Genomic DNA, 19,002 nt, shown 5'->3' with positions numbered 1-19,002 from the left:
TATAAATTATTTGTTCAATTGATTTGACCTGAATAGTACATTTCATTACTTGCAAAATTTAACTTAATATAAGTAAAACAGACTGATAAAAGAAATTTATCAATACTTAACAATCTTACAAGATGGATCCGAAAATCAGCGATTGGTGACCCTGTAAGGATGACCCTACAATTCTTATTCTATTTCTGTGATGTACACGGTGTAAGAAGATTTTGACTACAACAATTAAAACAATTATAAAAATATGAATCATAACCGAAGTACATATTTCTATTGTTATATTTTATCATACCTTTTAGTCGACGAACTTGTATTTTCAACAGGTGATAAATTTAATATTTCATTATAAATCGTTGCGTGTGCATTTTGCAAATAAGCTTGTTGTTTTTCTCTTATATTTTTTCGTATAGTATCCTTTTCTACTTCAGGTAATAGAAAGTTATAGATCATATTAGCTACCATTTCTTCTTCTGCTAATTGTGTTGCGCTAAATAAAAACAAAAATAGATTAGAAAATATATTAATTACAAATAACCGTTTAAATGTAATTTAATTAATTATACTTGTCTTGTGCATATTTTGATACACTCTCCACTTTATCACATAATTCTAAAATATATTCTTTGGCTGCTTCATCGGATGTCCATTCAATGCCTTCTTTTATGATGCTTTCTAGATAGGTTTCTACAGACTCTTGATTAACTTTTATAGTTTGCCTGAACATTTCATCAAACTCTCTACGACGATTATATTCTAACTGACGCCTTCCAGCTTCTGCTGCTTCTCTCATAGCTCTTTCTCTTTCAGCTAATAATGCGAAAGCATGTATTCGACGTTCATCTTCTAATCTTACAAGTTCCTTAAAAAAGATAAATATTAAAAGAAAATATATATATTAAATTGTTTTATAAATAAGAATGTTACAGAATAAAACTTACTTTACTAAGAAAATCTAACATTGCTGAGATAGTCATTCCTTCTAAACAATTAAGAACTTCGCTTAAACGATCTTCTTGCATGGATTTTTCATTTTGCAAATGTTGCAGATTTAACATTCGCTCTTTTTCTTCTTGATGCTGCTTTTTAGTGTTTTGTTCTAGTCCATGAGATGATTGCAATTCTTGAATTAATTCTCTGCATCTATTGCGACCTTCAAACATCTATTAAAAGAATTTTTTAAATAAGGAAACTGAATGAATCGAATATCTTTTATTTAATGATTACCATGCACTGAACAGCTCTCCCTCTAACTATTTTCTGGATAAGAGTAGATAATTGATCTATATGTATATTCTTCACATTTTCTGTACTTGTTCTATATGGGGTAGGAGGAAGAGATGGTTGTCTATATTTGCGTTTCAATAACGTTGAAGTCTGTATTTTTTCTTCCTGTAGTCTAGCTGTTTTCAAATCAGAATGCAATTGTTGCAGCTTCTTCTCGGTCCATCTTGTTTCTCTGATACAAAGATCAGCTGGTTTAAGTTTGGATTTTACCATTTTCAATTCGTTATGTATTGTTGGAAATCGTGCTGATAATCTACATATATTATCTATATCTAAAACAGCATAAAACATTGTTGAGCAAAATTATTATTTATGTATCCACTGTTAATTATTATTCATATATCATATTTACTTTCAATATAATTTTCTCCCAATAAATCTTTTTGTAATATTTCGTGCCATCTTTGTGGATGTTCTCCATGGCGCATTTGTGGTGCATATAATTCAGATGATAGTTGAGAATGTTCTTTGATAATATCACGTTTACGGGGCTGTTGACTTTGCTGGTGTTTTTTATATAATTTTCTCAGATCTCGTTTAAGATTATATTTAATAACATTTATTTCTTTATCCCTACGTGTAGATAAATATTTGTCCAATCTATCAAAACGATCTTGCAATTTTTGTTGTTTTTCATACTCGCGTTGTTTAGATATCTCATTTAATAATTCAAGTCTGTAATCCATTATTGCTTGAATCTCCTAAAATTACAATAATTTACATTTTTTAAACGAACATATAAAAAACTTATCATTCATATTTTTAATAAAAAAATACTTATTGATTCTCTAAATGCCCACTCTTCTATTTCCAATGTAGTTAATATAGCTTCTCGCTTTTTTATGTTAAATGCAGTATCCATAGGAGGAAGAACTGCCTCCCATGACTTTCTGATTCTCATTCTATTAATAATTTCTACCTCAGAGGTTCCAGCTGGTAATCCATGATTCCAAGTTAAATGAGCTATTGATAATAACTCAGGATTATGTCCTAAAATGTTAATAAATACATTAATTGATATTAAACAATACATTATATCTATTACTTCTTACCTGATTTAATTTTAAACGGTGGTTCCCAAGGAACAGTTTGAGATTCACTATCCCTATAATCTGTTTGGGTTCCCACATTTCTATGTGTCTCTGATTTAATTGTATTTAGTACTAGGTGTATGTCATTTACATCATGATGAAAACGCACAGGAGAAGTTATATCCTGTGTTTTGTGCATTAAAAATGGTACAATTGGTTGACGAAAGTATTTGTAACTATTGAAGCATATTATTTTATTTGATTCATATTTTCCAGCCATTATCCTATGTAACAAATATAGGATACATTATAAACATAAAGACAAAAGGTATTATAATTACAGCATAGTGCACAAAGATAGTAGAACATTTATACAAACACTGTGCTCATACAAAAATGAGTTTATTATTCTTGGAGTATATTTGCAGATATAAATTTACCTGAACTTTATAATCCAATGTTATTTTTCAGTTTTATATTGTTTCCTTGTATTATGTTTGCAATCTTATGTTTGATTTTTCGACATCTTTTTACATGTAGACATAACATTCCTGCACATATTCTGTAAAAATATAAATTTTATTTTTGTAATTATAAAATTAAATGAAAATCACTTAAAATATAAAATATAACTTACGATTTATTATTTGTCTTCTAGGCATAGTTTTTATAAATTAACAGTTATAAACTATATTTTAATGTAATTAATTGTTGCAAAAAGTACACAAATATAGTATGACCTTAAATAAAAGAAAGAATGAATATGACAACAGTCGTTTAGTAAAAATTTATGGAGCAACTGAATATTGATCAAACACTAACTTCACAACTTTTGAACTTATACATACATATATGCAGCACAGTTTTATTTCGTTGTATAAATAATAACATTATATCAATTATAATATTTATTTCATATGTCATAAATATTTTACATGTAACATTATTCAATAATTTACTTTCATTAGTATAATAAAGAATAAAGCAGTTGGTTTAAGCAATTGGGTATAATTTTATGAATATGTAAACATTTTATTAATATAAGTCATCTGATATACTTATCTAGTATAATGTACTCAAAATATTAGTACCAAATTGTATTGAAGTTTGGTAATGATAGTTTTCATTACACAACAGGTACATATTCAAGGAACAATTATACACAATTCTTACACTAATTAATAAGTAGAATTCATGTCTTAGCAACATTGAAATTTAAATAATAGCTCCAATATTTATAAAAAATATATATATATATTTATTCGTTCCTCACATAGAGGAAAAGAAAAATATATTTAAAAAAATCAATATAATAGTTTATAAAAGTATAAGTAAAGTGTAAAGAAATCATTTCGTGTTTGCTTTATAAAGAGGTTTGAAATATCCATTCCCATGCAAACCCAAATATTCAGACCAACTCTGATGGGATGAAATATTTTTGCAACTTTGATTAGGTAACATATCCTCTGGGCATATACATTCCAGTTTGATTCTATATATTGTCATTTGTCCAAGAGAAATTTTGGAATTCTCTTTATCAGTTGTTTCTTGATTTGTTTTATAATCAACGCCTCGTTCATTTAAACATTCCTTGACAATATCATCATTTTGTTCGTACTGTAATTTTTTTTCTGAAAGCATTTTTTTCCTATGGATACAATCCAGATCTTCCTGAATTAGTATTATAGGTATATCAGAAGATGGTAACCAAAATGTAGAAAATACTAAATCTATGGAAGTTGATCCTTTTGATTGTAAAATAGAAGGTAATAGGACGCCAGTCGGTGGTTGCTTTTGTACACCATATGTTGGATATATTCTATTGTGTTTGCTATTTATTTCTCTTTTCTTTTGATATTTATTCGAATCAAGTTGTAATTTATTTATTAATTTTATTTTTGATTTTTCTTTAATATTTGTTTTTTTATTCTGTTTTGGTAATTTTTGTTTTTCGCGAGTAAGAGTCTGCATATTGTCTTGTAAAATGTTCATTGATCTTTTGCGCAGCACCGTTGTTTCCGCATCTGTATCTTTATCATTTGCAATATCAAAAATTGTAAGATAATTATTAATTTGTTTAGGTACATTTGTCCTGTTTGTAATATTTGATGGTTTATTTACATCTGTATTAAGTTCGTGAATAAATCTATTGTTGATGTTACTTGTTCCTTCCAATCTTTTATTTACTTGTGAATAATTTATAGACCGCTCTTCTTGTATATTAATGTTATTATTACCATCATATACCATGTCATAATCTTTGTTTTCTTGCTCATTTGGGTTTATCCATTTATTTTCATTTTGCAAATTGTAATCACGATTAAAATCATCTATATTGTCACTCTGACTATCCATAGGAAATAGTTTTTTATTAGTTACATATTGTCCATAAGGTTCAAAATAGTTATTCATATCGCCAGATTTATCTTTACGTTCTTTTGTGTGTACATTGTCTTTATTTTGATTTCTATCAATTTTTGGTGATCTTTCAGATACAAATGGCATATTTGCATATGATTCCATTATAGAGTTATTATATTCTAAAGACTTCCAATCTACAGAAAAATATAACGATATACCAGGTGGTCCAACATGCTGACTCAAAGCATACAAAGTTGTAGTCAAAGTGGAATTAAACCTCAGTTTACAAAGATCAACACGTGATTCAGATACGAGATCTTCACTTTTTAAAAACTGATATTTTTCTTTAACTCCTTCATAATTTAAACAATCGACAGACCAGTGTAAAAACCAATCGTTTCCAAAACCTTCAACAGTAATTGATAAACCAGACATTTCTTTACTTAAACTATCTTCTATTGGCTTTTCTAATAATGGTTTACCAGTTTTACCATCGATGATTGTTGCTACTGTATAATAATATGTTGGAAAACCTGAACCTATTTGATGTTTTACCATAAAATCTGGTACATCGTCATCATTATAATAACCAGGAATAGGTATACTTATTACTTCAGAATTGGGGATGGTATAATTCCAAATAGGTTCGAATGTTAATCCATTATAAACTATTATTGTTGAGTTGAACATAGCAGTAACAATATCTTCAACTCCGTCTAATGTTACATCCACCAAAATTGGGGGCAATAAAGTTCCTTTTCCCGTATCATGATGTAACTTTCGTAAATTCTGTAATACATATATTATTAAGTAACAGTTATTTATACAATTGTTTTTATACTAAAAAGATATCTCACCAAATTACCATACATTAGATCTACTTGAGGAATTATATACAACCCTCCCGATTGTTTCTGACTACTGGTTACAAGAATAAAAATATTTTCTCCATCTGGATGTATTAATTTTTGAGGTGCTAAAAATAATTGCTCTGTATTTGGTAAAATTGAACTGTGTATTACATTTCCATTGATTCCTGATATTATAAGAATTTCACTTGTATGAATTTCTCTCGATTGTATAGTATGCGATGCGATAACATCCCCAATTTCGTCTCCATCAATATCAGCAATAAATTTAGCATCATAAATATCAGAAAGTTTCCATTCTTCTGAAGCTGATAATTCTCTAATTGGGATTTCCCATATGCTAGTTCCATCATGCCCATTCACAGCATGAAGTATTCCTCCACGTCCACATATAATACAATCTTTAATTTTATCATTTGTTAAATCCAAATTGCAATCAATTGAAAATATTGCATGAGTTGTCCAATGTATCCAAAGTGTATCTCCTGTTTTACCATTCAAAGCCAAAACTCCACCAAAACATGGAACTTGCCCTTCAAAATATAGTGCACAAATGTACTCTGGAGTATTTATCACATCTAAACCTGTTAAAATAATATTAATGTTTTCAGATGGTTTTATGCAAATATCACTTATGAATAAAACTGAATAAAACTGATGTACCTCATTCGATAACTTATAAAACTATAAGCTTAAGATCTGTAAATGAGAAAATAAATATATGATGAAAATAAAATTCTAATAGAAAATATAAAAACTTGCAAATAATGAAGGTAAAATATAAACAAGAACCTGTACTAAATCCAATGATGATATCTTCAATTCCATCAGCATTAACATCAGTAGTTCTTAATGGAGATTCAGATGTCAATTTTGGTAAGGACCTGGTCCATAAAATTTTTGTTGCCAATGAGGTACATGGAACTATGTTAGATTCCTTTAATGTATCTCCAACGTCGTGTGACAACCAATTTTTTAGGATTGACAGTGGCATAGGAATTACATTTACAATGTATATACATAATGTAATTAAACTTAATAATATTACTAATGCCATGAGTCCAAAGCAAAGAGGTACATAAAAGGCTTTATTTGAAAGCTTGTATGTTTCAAAATTATGAGATTTCTTGTATCTTCTGCGAGGTGCCATCAAAGGCTGTTTCACCCCACCATCATCATGCAACTTTAAACTACCATTCTTTCCATCTCGAATGAATACTTCATCATCGATATCTGTTAAATCTTCCTCGTCATAACCATCACTTACAACTAACTTTGACAAAGTTGGATAAACAGCAGACATTGTTTACCTATAAAATGTGTTTACTTTTAATACCTATATATTTACAAATTTTTAAACAAAATTACTATACTTTAACTTAATATAATTTAACATTGAATTAAGAAAAATACATTTATAGTAAATAATCTAATGGAAATAGCTTTAGATGATCGATAAAAAATATTTTTATATTACAGGTACGCTTACGTGTTTATTAAAGTTTTCTAAATTTTCATTTGAAACAATAACAAAGAACTGCTCGTTTCCTGTAATTTAGAATTATACGAAATTGTACAATACATACATATCAGAAAAATCCACTTATGGGTAGTTCATATCGAGCGTTAAAATTGATTCACAGTTTATAATTCCAGTAAATTTTTGTTTAAGTTATTAAATATTACAGTTTATTTATAAAAGAAATATGAAATGTATTCAGGTTTAAACGATTTTTTAATTCTGATGAAATGATAAGTAAAAAAAGTAAATGATTATTTATATTTCATCTCTAGGGTGCTAAAATATTGTGTTTCTATGTATATAGGAAAAGAGACTTTACTCATTGTCAGTTACCAACTATTGTTGATTGGATTTACGTTTCTTCCAGCACCCGGCAGCGTGTGTATACCGTACCGGTGAATATTATTTAAAATAAAATGTTGTACACTAAATTCAGTTTTTCATTTTATATAACAAGCTGTTGCTTAATTTTGAGTCTTGTAAATGCAAGTATTCAGACATCATCAAAAACTACTTATGCGGAACAACTTACCGAGGAAAATTGGGATCGTATGTTAATTGGAGAGTGGCTGGTAGAATTGTGAGTTAAATTGATTCTTTGTCATCTAATTTTGGTGGCGTATCCAAAATGATGTTAAAGGAGCTTTATATTATGCTTAAATGTTGTATTTGAAGTCTTGCATATTATTTTATTTAACATAAGATAATGATCATTGCAAAGATACAAGATATTATTTGTTGTAAATTTTGTAATATAGAAAATTCCACTTTAAAATTAAAGTTGTTATTAATGCTCATAATATGGATCATTTTTATTAATTTAGTTATGCTCCATGGTGTCCTGCTTGTAAAGCACTTGAACCAATTTGGGAACATCTTGCTTCGCAGAAAAAGAATCTAAATATTAATGTAGGAAAAGTTGACGTGACAGATTCACCAGGACTTAGTGGAAGATTTATGGTTACAGCTTTACCAACAATATATCAGTAAGAGTTCTTCACTTCATGAAAAAATCTAATTTGGAATTTATAATATTTTTAAGTATATTTTTAAATAACCAACATAATCCTTTAGCGTTAAAGATGGCATATTCAGACAATATAAGAGTCCTAGAGACAAAGATTCCTTAATTGAATTTGTATCTGAAAGAACATGGGAGAAAATTGAACCAGTTCCTGGTTGGAAGAGTCCAACTTCTGTTCAAATGTCTGTCATTAGCCAATTCTTTAAAATGTCCCAAGTATTAAGGGTAATTAACATTATAAAATATTAGTTGTACACATTGTATGCACATTGTAAAATCATTTATCTTGCTTAGGGAATACATAATAAACTTATGGAAGATTTTGGATTACCTACCTGGGGTAGTTACTTAATTTTTGCTATTGCTACCATTGTATTAGGCGCAATATTGGGATTGGTAAGTGTAAATAATACAGTTTAAATTTCTAGTAACTAATTATTTGTTTTAATTTACAGTTTATCGTATGCCTGATCGATTTCATATATCCACCAAAACCTATAATGCTCCAGGATAAAAAGAAACATAGAGAAGGATCAGGTGGATTTATGCAAGAGAAAAGTATACAAGATGAAGAAATTGTTGAAAATGTCAAAGATGATTTAGTTGATGAAGATTCTGAACAGGAAGGATCTGATAAAGAAGAAAAAGGAAAAGATGCAGATAAAGATAGCAAAACTGAACCAAGCAGTCCGAATGTTCGTAAACGTAAGCCACGTAAAGCAGACTAGACATACTAATTTGTTGTATGTAAATATTTAACATCCAGAAAGAATGACAAATAACATTTAGCAATTTGTAATGTCAATTCATTTTGATAAATGGATACAATGACATTATTATAACAATATTTGATAAAATATTGTAAAAATTTATGCGAAATGATGAAAATATTAGACTTTATTGACAATTTATAGTTACTTGGAACATGCGAAATAACATAATATTAAATAATAAAGTTGAGAATATTTCACTTCTAAATTTATAACACTATAACTTTCAAATGAAGAAAAATTACTTTGATATAAAGGTAAAAATTACGAGTTGTCTTATCATTGTATTAATATGATTTTTATCTTAATTTATGTTAACATTATTTTTACTGCAAATTAAACTGTTTTTTCATAAGATATTTTTATGCAAATTAACGCAATATTAATGTTTATTACCATAGGCGACTGTAAGTAATTAATATATTTTTCTGTATAAATTTTTTATTTATATACACAACATTTTTTATAGTACGCTATGAAATATTTAATTGCAGATTACAAAAAGCAGTATTTAATCAAGTATCAGCTTTACAATTCTTTATAATAATTATACCATACCATGCAATGCATTTTGTTTTTATGAAACTAAAATTCTGTTACACTGAACATAGATACAAGAAGAAAAATGATTGATTGATGAGCTGTGTAAATTACAAAGTTATGTTCTAATATATTTCTAATATAATAATAAATTTATAGTATACTGTATGGCTGAATCACTAGTAAATGTCATACTTTTAATTATTTTTGCTTGTTAAGTATTTTAGAGCAAGAATAAAGACATTAATGTAATAAAAATACTCGTAACTGTAAATAACTCTTAACGTGTGATGAATGAAATTTTTATAACGCTTATTTGATACAAGAAAATTTTTTAGGTTAATGTATTCGCGATACACACTACTTCAGATAAAATACATACAAGAAAATAAAATGTAACATATATTGCATTTATATTTGTATTTTAACATATAGAGCGATTATTTAACAATTACTAAATGTCTTCCACTATATAGTACATATTTTTCTTCTAAAAGTTAATTTACGCGAATGAACGAGGAACTACAAACGTATGTATACAAACGTACATAGTATATTATACGTTTCGATACATACAGATGTATGTAGATAATTCCTTTAAGTTTGCGAGGAGCAAAGGAACTTATATTTGAATAATTATTTCTTAATATTTTTTAAAGGCGAAATTATATTTTTTCTCCAAAAATTATGTTTAACTATGTAAGAGTTATTTTAAACCAAGTATTAAATAACCTGTAAAACTTATTAATTAATAAATATACTAAGTAACCATTGTATCTTTTATTCCTGAAGATTATGAATTATATAGATATTTAATATTAATAAAAAGGAAATGTGGTCGTCGTATATTTTTATAAATATAGCGCCATATTCAGCCACCACCAAAACTACACAATGTCTTTGAAAAGATTTAATAGCAGTATTCCTTAATCACATTATTAAAGATCATTATTTAGTTATTATAATCAAAAACTATAAATATATATGTATTATATTTCAAATTTTTTGTGTATATATTTATACAATAAAAAATGCATAAGGTAGCGGAAGTGACGTTGCAGAATAAATTTTCAATGACGATATTTAAAGAAGAAAGAGTGTTTAACTATACATGAATTCTACTTTTATAATAATAAAAATATGTTTAGATTTTCTATACGTAGTTTTTATTAAAAGGTAATATAGAAAATAAAGATTATAGAAGAAAAACTGCAAGTGTAAAGTAATGCGCATGCGTTGAAAATGGTAAATCAAAATCGGAACTAAAATCGAAATAAGAAGTGCAAGAGACGCATGTTGAAGTTAACCTCGTAACGTGAATATTCAACCACGTTTAGCACGGTATGTAAATGTAAGTATATAAAAGTAATTAAACATGGATTTATCCATTGTATAAACTATCTTTTACCAAACAATTACTACATACATGTTTATTAATCAAATTAATTAAGTTATTTGTAATTACAATCAATATAAAAATAAGAATAACTAAATAGTTTGTAAAGTTAACCACGCTTTCAGTTACAATTACTCCTTTACTTTTTTATGTATGAATTTATATCATTAAACTATCTAAACCATGCAGAAAGCAAGTTTAAAATTATACCGTTAATATAATATAATATAATATAATTATATGTAGAGTATAGATTTGATTTTTACATGTATTCTATATATTGAAGTTTCTGTATATAACACGTGAGTAGAGTTTTAATTTCTTTTATGTTTTTATTATAGTGAGTTCGCTATTTATATCATCTAAAAAGTAATCATGGTTAAAAATATAAAAAAACGTTCAGCAAGTGAATCTGAAGTAGTTGAAAAGAAAGTTGAAGTAGTAGGAAATGTAAATAAAGCTTTTAAAAAAAAGAAACCAGAAAATAAATCTGTACAAAATGGACAAGGGGATAAACAAATTAAAAAGGATGTACCTAAGAATCTAAAGGTTGGAGTGAAAAAAAATGTAGGACCTGTACAAAATCTTAATAAAAAGAATTCAAATGTTACTCCCAAAAATACTGAAAAACAAAAATTGGATAATAAAGAAAATCAGGGGAAAAAGAAAAATCGGTCAATGAGTGTTAACTTCACTGTTGATCAATTAAAAGAAAAAATTGAAAGTATAAATAATCGAGATGAACTTTCAAAAACAGCTAAAAGAAAGCTGGCATTCTTAAGAAAGTTATTGATAGTAAAGGAGGGTAAAGACACTACACAAGATGCACAACAGTTGCAAAAAGCACGGAATCAGAAATCAGTAGAAGCTGTAAAAAATAAACAGGTTCAAAATAAGGCACAGAATAAGATGGCGCGAGGGCAGGCGAAGGCAAAGTTAAATAATCAGAATAAAAAGAAGGATGTTAACCAGAAAAGTCGGTTTGTTATGAAACCACAAGAGGAGGAAGAAGAAGAGGACGAAGATGAAGATGAAGATGAAGATGAAGAAATGGATGCTGAAGAAAGTAAAGACGAAGATGAAAGTGATGTAGAAGAAGAAGAAGGGGAAGAGGAAGAGGAGGACATAGAGGGAGAAAGCGAAGAAGAGGTTGAAGATGAAGAAGAAGAAGAAGAAAGCGAAGATGAGGCTGAAAATAATAAAGTTAAGACAAATAATGTTCAACCTGCACCAGAAAAGGAAAAGAACAAAAATGATGCCGAAGCAAAGAAGAAAAGATATGTTGTTTTTGTAGGGAATTTACCATTTAAGTAAGAAATTTAATATGTAATTAAATTCGTTACAAATTATTTAGTATAAATTGGTATTTATACATTTTAATTATGTTTCAGCATTACTTCAGAAGAAATTAAAAAGCACTTTTTAACTAAAGTAGGCAACATTGTTGATATTAGGATACCTACGAACGATGCAAATACACCGCGTGGATTTGCTTATGTTGAATTTGCAAATAACACAGATTTTGAGGTAATTTCTTAAATTGAAGAATAACTTTTTAGAATCTGAATTAGCGTTTCTTCTGTATTTCTGTATAACATGTTATTTAATTATTTGTTTACAGAAAGCATTTTCGTTACACCATTCAATGCTTAATGGAAGAAGAGTGAACGTGCAATATTCTGGAGTTAACAAAAAAGAAGGTGTTGCAAAAAATTTTAAATTGCAGGCCCTCCAAAAAGCAGGCAAGTTTGCAGGTGGCAGGAATAGATATCAACATAAAAATTTTGGTAACAAGGGAGGAAAATAAATTGACGAAACCATCATTGTTGAATCAGTACACTTAATTTGAAATAAATGTTTAAATGTCATCTTTAACATTTCTATATCCAACATTTAGAATTAAGTTTTTTATGTAATCAAGACCACTATATGTAAAGATTTATGCGTTGGATGATATAGATAAAACATTTATCTATCATTAATTTGTAAAAATTGATTTACATTATTAACCTAATACACATGTAAAAACGTTTTATCATATTACTATTTTGTTTCAATCATTAAATACACATTTACCAAAATAAGATTTATAATTTCAAATGTTTATGTTTCTGAAAAAAATAGCGAAGAGTATTGTCTTTTGATGATTTTTGTAAGTAGCGCTGAATGTAGATATGAATTTTTATTTATGGTATGTTATAAATAAAACATTAGAATTTCAATTTATGAAACGATAGAGGTTAGTTAAAAAAAAAAAAAAACAAAATTGATTTTTTAATAAAAGATGGAAACATGTAAAATATCGGAAACTGAAACGAATGATTCTTTAAATTTTGACGCTACAATTCCTTGGAAAAACGAGTTAATAGAGGTATAATATTGATATTATAACAATGATTTGCCTGTAATTATATTTGTGAAATACAACATGTGAAAGAAAACTAAACATTTAAATACATTATTAGGAGACTTTACCTGATCACCTTATCTTTCCGAAAGAATTGAATGTATTTTTACGAAATCGAATCCAAGTACTTACAAGCTAATAATTCTTATATTGCACATCATATTTTTTATAATATACTAGATGTTATTAAACAGAGTAAAAAAAAAAAAATTAAATAGGATTTAATTGCGGAAAATGGTTGTTTGCGTCGGGCGCTCGAGGAAAGCGAAGGAAAGATTCGTAAAAAGGAAGGAATCGTGGAAACGGCACAAGGAACAATTCTAAGAAAACCCAATGAGATAGCAGCCGCGAAAATAATAGAACTTAGTAAAAGATGCAGAGAACAAATAGCCGAGATCGAAGTTCTTAAATCAAAATGTAAAAACCTTGAAAATAATTTAGCCAGCAAAGAAATGGAATTAGAGAATGAAAGAAGATGTTTGAAAATTGATGATGATTCCTCAGAAAAAAGTGAGTTATATTAAATATTATCAAGTTCTACCTGAAATGGTACATCATTCTATTGTCAAAAAAATAATATGATCGAGATCCAGGATAGTATCCTTGACAAAGGTACCGAAACAAATAATAATCAGGCGAAGGAAAAGGATAATCAGATGAAATTGATGGAAAAGTTGCAGCAAACTCAAACGAAACTCTACGAATCTAAAAATAATTGCGCTAGTCTTAAACAGGAGATTAATAAATTACACAAGGTATTTTACGTATCCAATTAAACAATATTTTCTTGTCAAAACGCTCTGTAATATTAAATTTATAATATTATATAAACATACGTAGTTGCTGTGCAACGAAGTGGGTGATAACGTGAATATAAATAATCTTGCAAATCAATCTGGCGGATGGCGAGGGAGGGCCGAACAAATTCATTTGCTGAATCAAAAAGTGTTGGAATTGCAATCAAAATTGTCCGAGTACGATGGAACACAAAAAACATCTATTGGTATATTAAAAAATACATATTACAATTTTTTACAGATAATGTAGCATTTTGATAAGCTTTTACACATATTAATCAGCGTCTATAGAACGGAAGAATCTAGCGAATTTTCGAAACATCGAGAGGGAGAGACGTCAGCAAATCGAGAACTCGGCAAAGGAGCTTCGTCAAGCGGAAATAGCCATAGAAGGCTATAAGCGGAAGTTGGAAGCTTCAAAGGCGAGGATAAAAGTGTTGGAGAACGAATTGAATGCCGCGAAAGGAAACATAGCGATATTGAACGAGAAAAGATCTCACGATGATTGTTTAATAGAAACGCTCAATGTGAGTACTTGGATACGAGATATTGTATAATCTATCATTACTCGTTACTATGTTTAAAATTCATAGAATCGACTTAAAATGATGGAGATGAAGCATCAAGAACGGGAAACAGATATGAAAAATAGGGAAGAGAAAATCGAACACGAATGTACGAATTTGAGAAATGATTTGCAATCGGCGCAGCTTCAAATCGATCGATTAAGGAGAAGGCTGGAAGAACGTGAGATTGAAATTGACAAATTAAGGTACGATAATTATTTGATAAAAATTTATAAGAATGATGTAAAGTTAACCTTTTTATTTTAGAAATGGAACAGTTCCAAGCATAGAAGAGATTAAAGCCCAAAAGATCCCACGATTATTCTTAAATAATCTTAATCATAGTAGTCCCTTACACAGTTATCGAAGTTCCTACGAACCAAATGAATACGTAACTTTGGCTCTTGCAGCGGAAGCCGAAAGGGAGCGACTACTAGAATTAGTAACTGTGCTGAACAGAAGATTGGACAAAGAGAGGAACGATGCTGATATTCTTTCTGTCGGTTATCAAATCAATCTTTATCAATATCAATATCAATGAATTCGTAATAAGGTATTTTTTATTTAATATAGAATACTTTGCGGAACGAAAGATACAAATCGGCGAGATTAGAAGCGAAGCTTGGAAAATTAGAGAGTGAAAGAGCAAGGATCGTTAAGATCGACAGCAGATACAGACCGAAATTCTCAAAATCGTCCAACAACTCGAATGACGTCGACGCAGAACAAATGCGACTCAAGTAAATTTATATGCATACATATTTAAGCTTATGCAAACGCGTTACTTAAAATACAAATTATCTTTTTTTTATTTGTTCCCAACGTAGAATGGAGTTATTTCAAGAAGAGTGTCTTACATTGAAAGCTAGATTAGATACTGTGCAACAGGAAAAGGCATCGGATCTTGCCACTTACAAACAGATGCTCGATCAAGTTAGAAAAATGTTTCAGGATGCTTGCAGGTAATATTTAAGACACTCTACTAAAAACATTAAACATTAATAATTTCCGTTTTCTTTTAGAAGTAAAGCGTCGTGTACCATTGGCAATCGGTCTACAATCACAGTTTAGATTTATAGATTTTATATAATATGTATTATTTATATTTATAGAAAATTTACAAGATTTATTATAATCGCACGATATAAAATAGAATACTGTCTTTTTAAGAAAACTATAAATTGTGCATTCAGGCTTATTGTACCGATACCTTTCCGATAGGAATTGTGTAAGAACTACAAAACCGACTGCGATGATGTAACTGGAACACGAGATAAGGTGCAACGCTCCACGTAAACGCGCGTGACATCGTCGGGACAACGGTTTCGTTTCTATCTCTCGTTAGTCTTTCTTCATTTTTTCCTTTTCATGTAAACTACTACGTTTGCCCTGAAAGCACGGCGTGTAAAAATACATACTCTTCTTCTGGTTGTACGCCCTATAAATTCGTTTTCTCTTTAACCTTCGGACGATTTTAAAATCGGATTATCTGATTTTGATAAAATCAATTTTAAAAAATTATTCTTCCTTTAATTTAACTTTAATTTTTCAATTCTAATCTGTCATAGACACACACACACACACACACACACACACAACAGTGTAGTGCCATTCTTCGTTCTTTCATAAGTTTAAGAATCTTATGTATTTCGTCGTATGTACTACTTACTCGAGGAACGCGTTGTCTCTCCAATGGCCTGGAATGATACAGTTGCATTAATAAGAAATGTTTGAAAAAGAAACGCCATCTGAAGATTTTCAGAATACCCCTTTAACGGAAATGAGGTAATATGTAGTAGAGAAATTTCTTTTGTAAGAAAATTCAAGCCCAGGGCTAAGCTGGAATATACAGGTGCAGGCTTACCAGGTATTGGTACTCCTTCCTGATAAGAGGCATACCCGTGACGTCAGATCGGCGCAGGTAGAGTATATGAGTCGCACCAGAGAGACATCCACGTCACTCGTTCTTGAACCTCTTCGTTCGTTCATTCGTTCATTCGTTCATTCTGCAAAAAAGTTGTTCGTTAGTTTACAATCTTTTTTTCTTTCGATCAATCTTACCCTTTTCCATTTTCCTCCACTTCTTTCTTCACGATAACGTGCGCGAGGATGAACTTGTCAAAACGGAATGCATATCCATCCGGATGTCTACCATGATCAGTGGTATTTTGTTACCGGGGGGTACGTACCTAGCGGTAAGTAAGTGGTTAATTAAAGGTTCGATAAATTAAATTTATATATTGTAATTCAAGAATAAATTGAAAACAATCAAAAGAATATTCGCGTATAAAGAGAAGAAAAGAAAAAAAGAATCAAACGGTGGAAGTCGCGCACGTCCATCACCATCACCATTGGATTCCCCGCAGTCGCGTGTATTCGCAGCTGGAATTCTTGTTACCGTAACCTTTTCATGTGTAAATTTCAGGGATATAATTGCTACTAGAGAACACACAACATTCGCTTCGCGCTTCAAAATGACGATTATGTAACTTTCTTGAACACGAGTAACGAAACCTTTTTCTTCTTTAGAACCGCCGCGCCGCGACGCGCCCCGATAACGTTGTTGAATTTTCAGGTATCGAATGTGTATCGCTCTTCGTTATATGTAGTGCTTTAAGCTCGCGTGTTCACTTCTCCTAAAATAAGAAAAAAAAATTAATTTTAATTTTATTCAACGGCAGATGTTCTTTCTAGTGTTAACTCTAATTTTTCTAATTCATATTATCTGGGTCTCGATCGACCCAAAACCTTGGTTAAATGCAAACAGAGATTTTGCCTCTTCATCGCGATAACGAGACTTTCGGTTGTAAATAACATCGAAGTAGAACAAAGTAAAGGACCTCGGTTTGATACTTGATTGTTTTGGCATTAATTAACAAGCGTGTCGAAAAACACGTTGACGTTGATAAGAGAATTGTTACGCGATTACCGTAACAACAATGTTTGAACGTTCGCCTTTTTTTTAAATTTATCTATTTCGCTTGCTTGCAGAAGATTTCATTCTCATTCTCGCGTGTTTGCTAATATTCTCGGCTTTTCAAAAGAAAGTCTACGAAAGATATTTTGTTTGCCGGTATACATATGTATGTTAATGAAACCGTGCTTTTTCGTAAATGGAAGATTTAATTAACAAGTTAACGCGAAATCATTAAAATTGTTAAAATAGCAACGAGAATTTGTTGAGAATAATTTTACAATTTTTCGTTAATTATTTCAAATAATAATCGATCGAATCGTCGCGTCGATTAGTTATCGACAAAATAAGTATAATAAAAACAGATATTTTATACAGTTCTGGTAGGTATTGTTACTTGAAAATTAAAGAGAAAAATACTACCATTAACAGAGGATTTTCGATAATACCTGTACAAGCCAACTTGTTATCGCTTTATCGCATCGTCTACTGATAACGTGTAATCATTGGCTTCTCTCAAAGATATTCGATGTTTCTATTGATTCTTCAGGTAGAAAAGTGTGAAAGGTACGACATATTCTTTGTAATTATTTAAGTAAAAAAGAATACCTAATTGCACAATACCTGAAAATTCAATTAAGCAATAAGAAGCTACACGTATGTATAATAAAGGGCACAATTTCTTATTCTTTTATAAAAATGTACCTAGTTACATAAATTTGGATCATGATTGACCCAGGCTCCGCTGTTCAAGGGTTAAATCAACTCATTGTCAGCAAATTAAACGTGAATCTATCATTGGGAAAATTTCAACATTTGTTCGTCCTATTGTTAGTTTATTTGAAAATTAGTTACCGTCCGTTAATTATACATATATTAGAAAAATTTCTTTTCTGTTTTCGAGAAGGTTTCTTAATTTGTTCGCTGTTATCGAAAAATCATAGTGGACAATTGTTACAATTCTTTTACCAGTGGTATCAGATAACAGTTATCAATAAAACGAATTTTCTTCGAGCTTATCTCAATCTGATAATATGTATGTATATCGATTCGAACTCACACGAGTTCACCGTTTACTGTTTCTTCAAATCTATTATTATTTATATTATAGGTATCTTAATTTTTTGAAAATTAAGATTTAAATATATATTTTCAGGTTCAACTGAATGCATATCAGGGCAGATGAATAAAGGAAGTGTTAACGACTCGTGCCACGAGCTAACGCACTAAGGTAATGTTTACCGCGCAATCAGGTGGTAGCGCTAAAGAGGAAGAGGTTGCTCGCACCTTCCTGATAACAAGGCAAAGGTGCTATACTTATATGTACTGTATTGCAGCACTGCGACAATTTTTGTCATTCGGTAGTTGCTTTCGAATTAATCAACTCAATATTATAATACAAGTATTTCAATAAAATTCAATTTTTTTTTTTTTTCAGCACGTTCACTCCGGATGCTGTAAATCCGCGCCGATTAATATTATCATCATTATTATTATTATTATTATTATTACTACAAAAGG

At 29.5% G+C, this 19,002-nt stretch overlaps 3 protein-coding genes across 6 annotated transcripts; 2 read left to right on the top strand and 1 right to left on the bottom strand.

Annotated features, from left to right (window-relative positions):
- Positions 1–6: 6 nt before the first annotated feature.
- LOC114873660 (cilia- and flagella-associated protein 91-like) lies at positions 7–18,926 on the bottom strand. 4 transcript variants are annotated; one of them, XM_029182231.2, is made up of 10 exons: positions 2,953–3,665; positions 2,695–2,877; positions 2,337–2,599; positions 2,067–2,274; positions 1,637–1,986; positions 1,225–1,556; positions 939–1,160; positions 564–859; positions 293–487; positions 7–216 (listed from the first exon to the last, which is right to left on the bottom strand). In XM_029182231.2, exons 2-10 carry the CDS (start codon positions 2,703–2,705, stop codon positions 180–182), a joined length of 1,914 nt encoding a protein of 637 aa, XP_029038064.1. In that variant the 5' UTR covers positions 2,706–2,877; positions 2,953–3,665; the 3' UTR covers positions 7–179. The 4 variants fall into 4 exon arrangements, 1 of the variants encoding a protein (XP_029038064.1); XR_006830016.1 differs by lacking the exons at positions 7–216; positions 293–487; positions 564–859; ... (3 more) ...; positions 2,067–2,274; positions 2,337–2,599 and adding exons at positions 5,534–6,129; positions 6,338–6,855; positions 16,237–16,264; positions 16,432–16,573; positions 16,629–18,926 and having other exon boundaries at positions 2,719–2,877; positions 2,953–5,465; XR_006830015.1 differs by lacking the exons at positions 7–216; positions 293–487; positions 564–859; ... (3 more) ...; positions 2,067–2,274; positions 2,337–2,599 and adding exons at positions 5,534–6,129; positions 6,338–6,855; positions 16,237–16,336; positions 16,432–18,926 and having other exon boundaries at positions 2,719–2,877; positions 2,953–5,465.
- Positions 7,398–12,837, top strand: LOC114873654 (glutamic acid-rich protein-like). The gene is made up of 8 exons (XM_046288463.1): positions 7,398–7,647; positions 7,892–8,053; positions 8,142–8,316; positions 8,386–8,487; positions 8,547–8,805; positions 11,162–12,107; positions 12,189–12,324; positions 12,419–12,837. The coding sequence occupies exons 1-8, from the start codon at positions 7,484–7,486 to the stop codon at positions 12,602–12,604; spliced, it is 2,130 nt and encodes a 709-aa protein (XP_046144419.1). The 5' UTR covers positions 7,398–7,483; the 3' UTR covers positions 12,605–12,837.
- Positions 13,333–15,672, top strand: LOC114873552 (coiled-coil domain-containing protein 13-like). Its single transcript, XM_046288426.1, has 8 exons — positions 13,333–13,959; positions 14,045–14,207; positions 14,293–14,528; positions 14,595–14,773; positions 14,835–15,066; positions 15,141–15,307; positions 15,395–15,529; positions 15,590–15,672. Exons 1-8 carry the CDS (start codon positions 13,783–13,785, stop codon positions 15,636–15,638), a joined length of 1,338 nt encoding a protein of 445 aa, XP_046144382.1. The 5' UTR covers positions 13,333–13,782; the 3' UTR covers positions 15,639–15,672.
- Positions 18,927–19,002: the final 76 nt, after the last annotated feature.

The sequence above is a fragment of the Osmia bicornis genome, chromosome 13 (genome assembly GCF_907164935.1).
Source record: "Osmia bicornis bicornis chromosome 13, iOsmBic2.1, whole genome shotgun sequence".
Classification (NCBI taxonomy): domain Eukaryota; kingdom Metazoa; phylum Arthropoda; class Insecta; order Hymenoptera; family Megachilidae; genus Osmia; species Osmia bicornis.
This window is presented reverse-complemented; position numbering and strand designations above follow the sequence as displayed.

Excerpts from the sequence above, each read along its gene's own strand:
- LOC114873660 (XM_029182231.2), bottom strand. Across the intron at positions 1,161-1,224 it reads GGAGAGCTGTTCAGTGCATG|ATGTTTGAAGGTCGCAATAG; the intron begins GTAATCATTAAA and ends TTCTTTTAATAG. Across the intron at positions 488-563 it reads TCAAAATATGCACAAGACAA|CGCAACACAATTAGCAGAAG; the intron begins GTATAATTAATT and ends GTTTTTATTTAG.
- LOC114873654 (XM_046288463.1), top strand. The coding sequence starts at position 7,484 with ATGTTGTACACTAAATTCAGTTTTTCATTTTATATAACAAGCTGTTGC. Across the intron at positions 8,054-8,141 it reads GCTTTACCAACAATATATCA|CGTTAAAGATGGCATATTCA; the intron begins GTAAGAGTTCTT and ends ATAATCCTTTAG. Across the intron at positions 12,108-12,188 it reads GTAGGGAATTTACCATTTAA|CATTACTTCAGAAGAAATTA; the intron begins GTAAGAAATTTA and ends ATTATGTTTCAG.
- LOC114873552 (XM_046288426.1), top strand. The coding sequence starts at position 13,783 with ATGATCGAGATCCAGGATAGTATCCTTGACAAAGGTACCGAAACAAAT. Across the intron at positions 14,774-14,834 it reads ATTGAAATTGACAAATTAAG|AAATGGAACAGTTCCAAGCA; the intron begins GTACGATAATTA and ends TTTTTATTTTAG. Across the intron at positions 15,308-15,394 it reads GCAGAACAAATGCGACTCAA|AATGGAGTTATTTCAAGAAG; the intron begins GTAAATTTATAT and ends TTCCCAACGTAG.